The following is a 13,234-nucleotide window of genomic DNA, read 5'->3' as shown; positions in this document are numbered from 1 at the left end:
ATTATAAAATTCATTGTTTTATAATGTATAGAACTATAGAAGATGCACTTCTCCTAAATTACCAATATTTTCGAGTAAGATTATTAACCATATTTATAACTATTAATAAAGTTAATTATGTCTTTTCGTGTAAATATTTTTTATTTCTAAATTATCTTTTAATATATATAATTATTTTTATTTTTTTATAAGCCTTCAGAATATAAGTGTTATATTTTTTCCTTAAAAATATATTATTACTGATTTTTTAATTATTTTTTCTTTTTAAAAATAAAGATAAGATGTCTCTTTTTCAACTAATAGGAGATAATGAAATAAGGAACTATGACATTTCACATTAACTCTATCATAGTAAAGAGAAAGCAACATAGCACACCATACATATTCAACTAGTATGAAGATTCACAAGTACGAAATTCAAATATTTTTAATTATAAAAATGAAAAATATATCTTAGCTAATAAAAAAATGACATATTTGCTAACATCCATTGCAATTAATTATTTTAAATATTAATTAACAGTTTATTAAAATTGAAAATGTTCATATTTCATTCTTATAAAATTTTTAATAGGTTTTTCATACTTAAAAAATTAAAATATGTCAAATTTTGACTCAAAGCAAACAAAAACATATTTTAGAAAGAAAAAAAATACATATTTGTTAACTGTTTATTAAATTAATTACTTTTAAATATAAGTTAAAAGTCCATTAAAATTGGAAATATTCAGCTTGCAAAATTTATAATATAGTTTTTATCTTCATAAAATTAAAATATGACAAATTTTGATCCAGAATTTTTTTTAAAAAAAAAAGAGAGAGACTGTTACTTTAAAAAGTTACGCGGAAGCAGCTGGACCTCACCAATAATTAGTTGTTATGTTGAATTATAAAATTAGAAATTGTAGTAAGGCATGAGGCGTAGTAGCCGCCCTCGAGCTTTGACTTTTTCTAGAAAGAAACCGTACATACCTACCTAACCTTCCGATCCGATGAACAGATTTTTGCATATGATCATAATATTCCTCTATTTAATTGTTTTATCAAGAATGCCACGTATTAAATTCGACATCGAGTGTTCACAATATAATTGTGTTAAAATTATGTAAATATTTTTTAAATAACACTTATTACTTATATGCACAGTTTATTAGAATCTTCTTGAACTAATCATATTTTTTTAATCTCATTTCTTAATTCATTTTCAAATTTGTCTAGTGTTCTCTAAAGTTTTCTTTTCTCATGTAAAGGGCATGCGCAGGAGCCTAATACCGCATCATCATTCATCAATTTTTGATATATATGTATAATGAATTTCTCGCACACTTTGCTGTGCGAAAGCGTGGATTGGCCTCTACTAACACAGTCAAATAAGAACGACAACCTCGTTGAGTGTTGCACTTGTTTCTATCAAAGATGCATATATAAAAAAAAATAAAAATCATTTACATTCTAAACTATATTCATGAAAACTAGAACAATTGATAGTATAAGCTATTTACTTTGTGCGGATCCAGACTTTATTATATATACATGCTGCTAATTTCCATGTGATTTGCATGTAAAGGAGTTAGAAACGAAAAATCCACATGTATTTATATTCTATGGTCTGAATCCCTAAACATTCATATACATACGAAGCCCACCAACGAAGGAAAAAAAAAAACAGTTGCAAAGTCGGCGTTAAACTCTAAGGTTTAATAATATTAACAAAAAATATTATATGGTTTTACTTTTAGTTTCATCATTCAAGCGTGAATTGGCTTTCTTTGACAGTGAACCTATGTGCACCAAAAATTATACATACATACATGCATATACATGCTTGTTCTAAACAAGTTGTTGGAAAATTTGGGGCATGACACAACAAGAATAGGCGGAAGTTAAATTTTTACAATTCATTTATTTATCTATTATTTCTTTGGCCTACAAAAATAACAATATATTTTTATTTTAAAAAAATTTGAAGCAAGTAACCATGTGATAAAATTGCTCTCAAATTGACAAATGGAGAGAGACACCCTATGTTTGGTCGAGAGAGAAAAAAATGAAAAAAAAATATTGAAAGTTAAATTAAAAAGAAAAAATAAAAAATGAAATGTTTAAATTTTTTTTATCATGAAGTTACTTATTCCTCTTATTTTCTTATCACTTTCTATTCAAAGCAAAAGAAAAAACTTTGTGATCCTATTATTCTTCCTCTTTATTTTCTTTTCTTCCAAATGGACCATAAAGCTAAGCATAACCGAAAATGGTGAGGTGTGACATATAAGCTAAAAGAAGTATTTAAATTTTTTAGTTTAGTAAAATTGGTAAATTTAAAATAAAAGAAAAAGTAGGTTGAAAAGGGGTTTAGATTTGAGAAGGTGACTAGTTTGAGCAGTCTTGTAATTAGGCAAGTAGTATATTAATAATACTACGTCTCCCTTTGACTATAGACATTATCAAACGGCCATCTCCAATTCCAATTCTCGTGAACTCCATTCATTCATTTTCTTTTCTTTTGTCTTCTGCACATCCATCATCTTCACAAATTCCATTCAAACAACATAGGAATTAATTGATTTGGGTGATGAGCGCGTGAAAAAGAAGAAGAAGATGATGGCAGGGAAGAATAAAGGGGTGGCGCCGGAAGACGCCATAAGGGCCATTGGCTTGGGTTACGATCTCACCAACGATCTGAAGCTCAAATCCTGCAAGAACCACTCCAGATTGATCGCTATTGACGATGACAACCTTCGAACTGTCGAACTCCCTCCTCGGATTTCCATCCCTAATGTCCCCAAATCCATCAAGTGCGATAAAGGTGACCGCATGAGATTGTGCTCCGATGTCCTCTCTTTTCAGCAGGTACTACCATATCCACAAGTTGTGAATATTGTGTTTTTATGTACTAAATACTTTTTAGTAACAAAAATTGTTTTTGACTTTTTTTTATCATGGGTTTTAAGTGTAGAAAATAGTTTTTTTTTTTTTTTGTTTAAGTCAAAGGTTTCGTTTTGGTGACCAAGTTTAAAACTTGTTCATTGTGGGCGGAGGAGAGGAAGGACCTGTTCATTTTAAAATTCCATAAAACTAATTTTGATATATTTAGTTTAAACAGTTAAAAATGTGTTATAACTGGGGAATTGTTTGTGAATATTTGCCAAAGGCCACGAAATTGTTTATGTGTCCATGTTGAAAAATGTGTGTGTATTTTAAAAAAAGTTACATATCTGTTTTTGTTTTATAAAATGGGTGGAGGAAAATGAAGAGGCAGATAGGAACAAAAATTGAGGTCAAAATGAGATGTTAGAAAAAAATGGATTTATGATAATAATATAACTTTTTGTTTTAGAAAATCGAAATACTTTGGCATGTCTGTTATTGTTATTATGTTGTTGTTGAAGAGTGTGGAGGATTGATTGTTTATCTGACAAGGCATGTCTACCTTGTTTTAGATGTCAGAGCAGTTCAACCAGGACTTGTCACTGTCTGGTAAGATTCCAACGGGCCATTTCAACTCTGCGTTTGGGTTTAAAGGAGTTTGGCAAAAAGATGCTGCCAATACCAAGACTCTTGCTTTTGATGGTGTATCCATCACACTCTACAACATTGCATTTGAGAAAACCCAGGTAGTTCTTCATGATCATGTCAAACAAGCTGTTCCTTCGTCCTGGGATCCGGCTGCATTGACAAGGTACTTCCTTGATTCAGCAAAATATAGTAGTATAATGCATAGTTGAAGTGTTCAACAAGTGTCCAGAAAGAGCTAACTAAAGTGAGAAACAGAGTCCAATAGGTTTATGCTAATACATACAACCCAACTTGTGTCCTCAGAACTTTGACACCACTTGCAAACCCTTTACCAAAGGTCTTGCTACTTACTGCTTATAACATTTCCCCTGCAATCATAACAAGTGTAGTGTACACATTTAACTGCTTTGCCAGTCATTTCCTTTAAAAAATACACTTGCAATGTTTGAGTTGCAACTCATCTTTACATCTTTCATTTCAGATTCATTGAGAAATATGGAACTCATGTTATAGTTGGGGTGAGAATAGGAGGAACTGATATAATCTATGCAACGCAGCAGTACTCATCTACTGTCCCACCTGCTGAAGTACAGAAAAAATTAAAGGACATGGCAGACGAATTCTTCATTGACAAAGCTGGACAGTATAACAGTAGGTTTAATGCAAAGGAAAAGGTTTGAAGCTTTCCCAGTTCAAGTTTATTTTTATTCTGGTTAATTTTGGTAAATGCTATAAGATTACACCTTTTTGTGATGGGGTATGTGAATACATGGTGGGGTCATCAAGGACTTCCGTATAACTACTGGATTACATCAAGGATACATGTGACAACCATGTCATAAGTAGGAACAGTAGGACCCGATAGTATTTGATTGCGTACTGCATCAAGGTCCACTGTGAGTCCGGCTAGAGTAACCACCATGAAAAACTGACCACATTGCTTGTAAAATGTCTCTGCATCAGTAGTAATGGGCATAAGAGTAAAATATTCCACGATCAAGCTTACCAAGGTATGTCTTAGAAATTTTGACTGAGGCTGGAATGCTTGATTGTCGCCCGAGTGACACACCTATGGATCCTAATGTTAAGCTTCTTCCGGGTCAGGGGGAGCCTATGGAAGACCTGGGAAGATATCGACAACTTGTAGGCACACTTAATTATCTCATTGTCACCATACCAGACATCACGTTTGCTGTCAATGTGGTGAGCCAATTCTTGAATGCTCCCTGTGATAGTCATTATGATGTTGTCACACATATCCTTCGGTACATCAAGAATAAACCAGGCTTTGATACCATATAGAAGTGTTTAGTGTAATTGTGTTGTGTCAAGTATGACCACACTTGATCTCTATTTATAATAGAGAAACAAAATCAGTATTGATTACAAAATCAATCAATTACTGATTAATTGGAAATAGAATATCTGATTTTTGTATAACAATAAATACAACATTAATGTAATCTCACAAGATCAAATAAAAAAAATTAGGAAATGAATTCAAATGATCTTCCTATTTATTTGCGGTAAAACCAGTCCACTTATTTCACCCAAAAACAAAAAACAGTCCACTTATTAACATTTATGCTTTTTTCTAATGAAAATATTACATAGTCTTATGCAGACAGCCATCATAACTTGTATTTTCCTCTTTTTTCCCACAGGTTATGAAGGATAATGCGCTAAATTTCATGGATATTCAAACCAGATCCTACTATGAATCAGAGGTAAATACATTTTATTTTAAAAATTGAATTTATGCCAGGTACAGGATCCTTCATGTTTCTCCTATAGGCTTGGGCTTAAAGAACTACTACCCAATTCCCTTGCCATTTTTTTATAATTTAAATTGCTGTGCAACATTTGGCTGATAGACTTGTTTGTTCTGCTTTGTTTTTGAAAACTCCTGTGTTTTCCAATGCAAATTTTAATATCGTTACTAAAGAGACTTTTCCTGCTCTATCAGTTGTTGTTAGTACTTTATTAATTCATAATTATTTTACTTTTATTCAATATACATCATTTTGTTCTTGACATTTAATCTTTGAAATTGTATGTTCAATCTGGTACTTTCATGTTGAATACCAAAACCAGCATTTAAGCATCTGAAATTGCTTTGGTGGATCAGTGTAATTTGTTTTGCCTCAAATCATTCCAACCAAGAAAGTCATCAAATTGATGTCTTTTTCCGTAGCAATGTCCCCTTCTTCAGTCCAAAAGCAAAATAAATAAATAATACATAGGTCACACAACAATTATTCTTACTTTTTTCCCACTTTTCATTAAACATTTTAGGCGCAGGATATCAAGTTCATGTGCAGGAGGAAAGGTGGAAATGGGAAAAGATCTTTGTCCCATAGTGAGTGGTGCCAAACTGTTCTGTCTCAACCTGATGTGATATCAATGTCATTTGTACCAATTACATCTCTACTTGGTGGAATAAATGGGAGTGGATATTTAACTCATGCCATGAATCTCTATTTACGCTGTAAGCGACTAAGTGTGACTCCATTAGCCATTTTCTTATTTACATTTTGCTTCTAAGCCTGTGGATTCAACAGATACTATGGCAGTATAGATTCATTTTATATATTTTACTTTGGGATATGATATATTTTGGTTTGTTAGGGAAAACCCATGAATCCATGATTCTTTTTAGCATAGTTACCAATAGTGTGCTATAGCAGTATGGCGATGCCGAGCAGCTATGGGCTGCCCACCACAAAGTTTTGAATAGCAGTGCATTCTAGTGGCTGTAGAGTGACGCTTTTTTGAAAACCCATTTTCACCCTCAAAATAGCACCATTTTGGGGAATTTTCAGGGTCAAAGTTGAGATTTCACTCCATTTTGAAATTTAAAAAATCCCTAATTGATGTAGTTTCCCATGCTTTTATCTACTAAGAGACTCTCACATTGTTTGACTAACACCCACCCATTTCCAGCTTTATTTCTTATGACAATCCCCTCCAAGGTTATCAAACTCAAGAGTTTACATAAATTTGTGAGAGTTTCAAAGACTCGACTCCTGAACTCAACTCGTAAACTAAGAGTCCACTTCATATAAAAATAATAACAAAATATTTATAAATAACATACCAATTAAACATTTCAACAATTTAATAAAGTAAAATAGTAAATTATAAATTTCACAATACTTAAATAATCAAGTCTAGTAATGCATCACTACTAGATAATAACTTACAAATGTTATAGTAGTGGTAGAGCATTTCTATCGACGGTTTGATGTTATTAGAGAACAAGAGTTTGATATTATTAGAGGTGGGAATTTTTCGATTCGGGAACAAACACTAAATGGAGGTATGTTGAACACTAAACAGATAGAAAACAACCTAAAATGGCTTACATTTTGTCTAATTTTCTTAACTTGCTGACTCGGTGGTAAACTCGAGAGTCTATCGAGTTTACTTAGAGTTTGTTGAGTTTACCCAGAGTCTAATAAAAAGAGAGTTTTACACATGAGTCAACTCACAGAAGATAAGTGGATTCATAAACTCATAAGAGTTAGCGAGTTAACTCGAGAGTTTGATAACCATGATCACCTTCCATTCTTTTCTCTACTCTGAACTATTTTGAATCCTCAGGATCTCAACCACCTTTGTTATTTTCTCTGGGCAACACTTACCCTCACTTTTTATTGAATGTTTAAGATGTCTTGTATTTGAAATTTGAAATATGAATATGCCTTTTCATTTTGTTTGTTTCCTTAACTTTTATTGTTATTTACTTGTATTTTTTGCTTAAAATCTATGACCTTTTATTGTTAACCATGAAGATATCATAAATCTTGAGTACCTTTTTAAATTTTATATCATTTATATATGGTTGGTATAAATTATTTAATCTATATATACAAAATCAGAATAACGGTCATCTCCCTATGGGGTATACCGCTACAATGTTTTTGGGGTCAGCCACTATGCGTTGCTAACCAAGATTGATAAGTATGCTTTTCAATAATGTTATATGGATGATGACGCAACTTTAGTTAAAATGGAGGTTAGTTGCTGAACATCCGTTACAAAAAAGGAAACAGAATCAATCCTAATAAAAGGAATAAAAACTTGCCTAATTAGTTTTTTAAGTGAATCCCCAGATTTAAGAGACTTTCAGTGGATTCTCCTAATGATTAGATTTACATACTGACAATTTAACAATCTCCCTCAAGCTGGCAAATAGATGTCTTCCATTCCCAGTTTGGCAGATCATAAAAACCCAAGCTGTTTAGCCCCTTTGTGAGAACATCAACCAGTTGGTGTTGTAACGGGACATGCACACAAGAGCTCCCTCCAACTTTTCTTTTATGAAATGTCTATCTATTTCAATATTTTTTGTCCTCTCATGCTGCATAGGATTATAGGCAATATTGATAGCTGACTTCTTGCTGCCGTAAAGCTTCACTGGACCCTTCAATTCAATTCTCTAGAATAATGTTCAGCCACATTAATTGACATAGACATTGTGCAATTTCTTTAAATTCAGATTCTGCTGAAGATCTTATATATTTTCTCAATTTCTTGTCTGAAAATTCATTGGAAATGATTATTCAGAAAATTACTGTTTGTAACTATAGTTTTGTATCCTATTGGAAATGGTCTAATTATATGCCATAATTGTAATTCTTAATCTTTGCATTGGAGGTTAAAAAACTGGTCTTGAAGTAAATTATAACGATCATCCGTTGTAACTTCTAACTGCAGATAAACCACAAATTGAAGAACTGCATCAATTTTTGGAGTTCCAGCTTCCAAGGCAATGGGCCCCTGTATTTGGTGAGCTTGCCCTTGGTCCTGAAAGGAAGCCACAAAATGCTGCTTCTTTACAGTTTAGTTTCATGGGTCCCAAGCTCTATGTAAACACAACACCGGTAATGCTACTTGTTTTATGTTGAACTTTTTGTATCCAGTTGGTTTGTTGTTATCTTTGGTTCCATGATTTATGTAATTGTGCTCACCCCCCCCCCCCCCCTTTTCCCTATTGAATAACAGTGATAGAGGGGGAAGATGGTCTATCCAAGATGTGTTGTAATTTTAAAATTGAGACTCAGGATATTAAGATTATTGTTGTGTAAGAAGTGTTGCTGCGCTAGGTTTGTGCTAGTTGCTCTTGTACTGGACCTAGAGCATCAGTCTAAATAGGAATATTATGTCAATTTTTGTATCATCACAACATTGCATTTTTGCAGAATTATAGTAATCAAATATACTGAGGGTGAGCCCTGGCATAACAGTAAAGTTGTGCCTTGGTGACCGGTCATGGGTTGAAATCCAGAAACAGTTTCTTTGCATATGCAAGAGTAAAGCTGCATACAATGATCCTCCCTCATACCTTCGCATAGTGAGGAGCCTCTGGGCATTAGGGTACACTAGTTTTATAGTAATCAAAATACCCTATCTTTCCCACTTTCCCATTTGGTCTAAACCACCAACAAAGTTTTGGAACTAAAGAAATTATAGCCTAAAGTTAGGGATCATAGTTTGCTTTTTTAGTATGTTTTTTTGCTTATGTTTGGATGCTTTGGTGATTTTCTTGGGTAAATTTGTTCAGTTCTTCTCAACAAATGAGGAATATGATATATACTCTGATGTGTGTACCTTTGCCTTTTGTGGGTTTAAACTAATACATTAGCTAATAGTTTGGCTATTTCAATTTTTCAAGTCTGTCTTACTTTAAGAGATTTATTAGACCTCCTCTTCAGGCATTTTGTTTTATTCTCCCCATGACTTGATAGATTCTTGGTCTAGTTCAGCAATGATTGGGGAGAGATGAATGACAATTATGGCCACCTATTTCGTTCATGAATTTAGAGTTAAAATCACCATCTAATTTGTTTAATTGAATATTTTAGCCAAAAGTGAAAATTAGAAATATTAGTATCATATGATTTGGTTTTTCTTTTTCCTGCTCCTGTCTAATTGATTATTATCAAATATTGCCACACAAATGAGTAGATGAACAAACTTCTTTTAAGTTTTAGTGACTAGATTTTATGTTTCTGGTGGCTGCAAATCACTCTCGTCAGTTGTCACATTTACTTTTCAACCCTATATCTGTGGTTTTTGTACCAAAAGTCTAGTTAGATTTTCTCAATAATTTTGGCTGAAAATGTAAACCTGTTTATGACATTAAATTTTGTTGGTCAATAGTCAAATAGTTGTACACTTGTACTGATGAAGAGTCTTCTATTTCTTTATCTAGTCATTCCAAAATAGTCAGCTATTGTATGCATTATTAGATCTTTTGTACATATGGTGATTTAGACTGACCTTGAACTACTTACATACAGGTTGATGTGGGAAAGAAGCCCGTGACAGGCCTTCGATTGTATTTGGAAGGAAAGAGAAGCAACTGCTTGGCAATCCATTTACAGCACCTCTCTTCCCTACCCAAAACCTTCCAACTCCAGGATGAGCCTATTGGGAATGTGTCTAACGACTCTTCAGAACGCAAGTACTATGAGAAGGTCCAGTGGAAGAGTTTCTCTCATGTTTGCACAGCTCCTGTTGATTCAGTTGATGACAATGCTGTCGTGACTGGTGCTCACTTTGAAGTTGGAGATACTGGCCTAAAGAAAGTTCTATTCCTAAGACTTCATTTCTATAAAGTTGTTGGTGCTACCCGTGTGAAAGAACCTGAATGGGAGGGTTCTCCTGGCTTGACCCAGAAATCTGGAATAATCTCAACATTGATCAGCACTACCTTCTCAAGTCCACAAAAGCCACCGCCACCACGGCCATCTGATGTAAACATCAACTCTGCTTTATACCCTGGGGGGCCTCCTGTGCCTACTCAGTCACCCAAACTTCTAAGGTTTGTTGACACAACTGAAATGACAAGAGGACCACAAGATACTCCTGGCTACTGGGTTGTGTCTGGGGCAAGGCTTTTTGTGGAGAAGGCTAAAATATCACTGAAAGTAAAATATTCCCTTTTGACTGTGATACCTGATGAAGAGAGGGTAAGTTTTTGAAATTATCAAATGAGGGTTGTTGGAAGATAATCTCATCAGGTAAAGTTCAATGAGATGGGCGTGTGTATATATAATAGTCTCTGATTCTTTTTCTTTGTACATTTTCCATTACCATTATTTGTGTATACCTGCACTGCAGAAACTTTTGGGGAATTCCTTGTAGTTTTGGGAAAGGCTTGTGTAGTCATGCCCGTTACATTTTTGTTTTGTTTTGCCTGTATGTTTGAATGCACTCTTATTTTAGTGACCTCTTCTATGCAGTAGTTTCATTTAAATTTTACTCTCAAGACAACGAGAGGGCATTCATTTCATACCTTGGGAGAGTTATTTAGCGTGTGATAGGATAAACAGCTTAACCTTCGCTTGTTGAATAAGAATTTATAATGTGAGTGGTTATGTATAAGTTATTTCTATTATCACAGAGAGGATGAGACTAACTAATTTTATATAAGTTGTAAGTTATTTTTACAAGTTATTTGGAGAACTTATTGAAATAAGTTAAAAATAATTTATAAACATATTTGAAACTCTTTCAAACACTTTCAAAAGTCATGTATCATATGATAAATTCAAACAGGATGTGAATAAGTTGTTCCAAATGCACTTTTAGTGTAATATGTGTGATGGGTATAAAAAAGTTGCATGCAAAAATCAAAGCACTGTACATAATTTGAAGGTGCTTCTAACTACCATCATTTATTCATTGCAAAGCCTTCCTAGAAAAGTAATAAAAACCCAATAGCTTTTTTTACCCAATGGCCTTCCTAGAACTACTTTAAAGACATCGAAATTTTAAATAATTTACCAGTCGGATGTCACATAATGTTTGAAACATTTCCATTTATTAGTGTACTCAATTCCCATTTGGATAACCTCTTTAGTATTAAACGATAAGCTGCGTTTAAATCATCTTTAGTTTGCTAAGAACGACATTGTACTATATTATTTATAAATTATAATTTATAATATTAAACAATTGCCAATTTTAAAACTTAAATTAATTTGGTAAAATAAAAGTCAAAACCAACATTGAACTGGTTTAAAAGTATAAAATATATTTATTATTCAGGTGTTCAGGATGCAAGAAATCAAATATAAATCCAACTTGTTTTCAACAATAACATTGTGACACATTACACATGCTGATTTTTTTTTTTATGCGTACGGAAGCTGATTTTGATTTCAAGCAATAAGCATGATAATGCACATTGGTTAGCCTTGCAATTAAGCAGTCATAAATAAATAACCAAGAATAAACTTTTGAGTGGGTCCCGCTTCTGTTTTGATCTGACCAAGGCATTTTTCTATTTCTAATAATAAACAACTTTTCTTAGGTCAAAGAAAACAAATTCCCGCATTGCGTGCAGCGGCGGGCATGCGTCCACTTCGCTTCCGGCACGATTCTTCTTAGAAACGAAAACAAAACGTTTTTTTATTACTTTGCACAAGCATTTTTTATTATTTTATGGCTAAATTACAAATTTAGTCCTCCTATTATCTTAGAATTTGGTTTTAATATCTCTATAATTTAATTTATGAATTTAGTCATCTAGATTTTTGTAATCCCGTTATTTTGATTCTCACCTTAAGAACTCAAATAACGAGATGGTAAAAAACTGAGAGACTAAATTCGTGTCTTAAATTATAAGAATACCAAAATCAAATTTTAAGATAAATAGGATAACAAAATTTACAATTTAATGTTATTTTATCTAATGACATATATACATTTCTATATATCTCATACATTTTTTCTCTTTTACTTTTTTGGTACCATTTACAACGTAGAGGTGGGTAGGGAGAGAAAAAAAATACATGTATCTTTGCACACTTTACTTTTTATTAAGGACATTTAAGCCATTTTATATACATATTTAACTTTCTTTTTTTCATTTTTTCTTATTAAATAGCCTAAAAATCACTTCATCTCTTCACTTTTTATTGATTTTTTTCCATTTCCTTTTACTTTCTTCTCTATATCGAACATACTGTTCAATGAGAGTATGAAACAAAAGTTTAAGTTTTCTTTTTTCTGTATAATTGTATAGAAAATGATAGAAAAAGAAAAGGCATATTTGTAAAATAATATAAATATCCTTAAATAATTTGTCCATTTAATTCAAAATGTTAGTCTCTCTCCCCCTTTCCTACCAAATGGGGGGAGACATTTGAATGTGGGACTCATAAAATATAATCATTCCTTCCGCTCTAACTAGAAAACCAAACTAGGGAAGGATGCTTCACTATCTTGCTTTCTTTCCTTTCTTTTCATTCCCTCTATTTTTATTCGTACTAAACAAAGTGCAAGTGTCAACCACCTATTATTTTATATCTCCATGGTGACACTCATGAATGCCATTCATTAATCAAGAAACACCTATATTACAACACCCAGTATAGTTTGAAAGGTTAACAAGAAGAGATTCGGTCGTATCTTAAATAGTGATTAATCAAAGGAATAATTATTAATTAAGTGAATGAATCGGTTATGTTAATAATTAAATAAATTTATGGAAAACTAACATTTTTTTTTTAGAAACTAAAAGTTTCTCCTTACCAAACACTTTGATAAATGTAATTTGTTAAAATATGTTTAAATACAATTGGTAATGATTTTCGAATATTGTTTATTTTAAATTATTTACCTTCAATTTAATAATTATTATGTTAATTAAGATTAGAAGCTAATGTACCAGTAAAAATATTAGAAGCTAAGTAAAAAAAAAACT

At 32.4% G+C, this 13,234-nt stretch overlaps 1 protein-coding gene across 1 annotated transcript; it reads left to right on the top strand.

Annotated features, from left to right (window-relative positions):
• Positions 1-2,416: 2,416 nt before the first annotated feature.
• LOC114413272 (MACPF domain-containing protein At4g24290-like) lies at positions 2,417-10,811 on the top strand. The gene is made up of 7 exons (XM_028377565.1): positions 2,417-2,850; positions 3,441-3,679; positions 3,998-4,190; positions 5,181-5,243; positions 5,812-6,004; positions 8,236-8,402; positions 9,822-10,811. Exons 1-7 carry the CDS (start codon positions 2,599-2,601, stop codon positions 10,503-10,505), a joined length of 1,791 nt encoding a protein of 596 aa, XP_028233366.1. The 5' UTR covers positions 2,417-2,598; the 3' UTR covers positions 10,506-10,811.
• Positions 10,812-13,234: the final 2,423 nt, after the last annotated feature.

This window comes from Glycine soja, chromosome 5 (genome assembly GCF_004193775.1).
Source record: "Glycine soja cultivar W05 chromosome 5, ASM419377v2, whole genome shotgun sequence".
Lineage (NCBI taxonomy): Eukaryota > Viridiplantae > Streptophyta > Magnoliopsida > Fabales > Fabaceae > Glycine > Glycine soja.
This window is presented reverse-complemented; position numbering and strand designations above follow the sequence as displayed.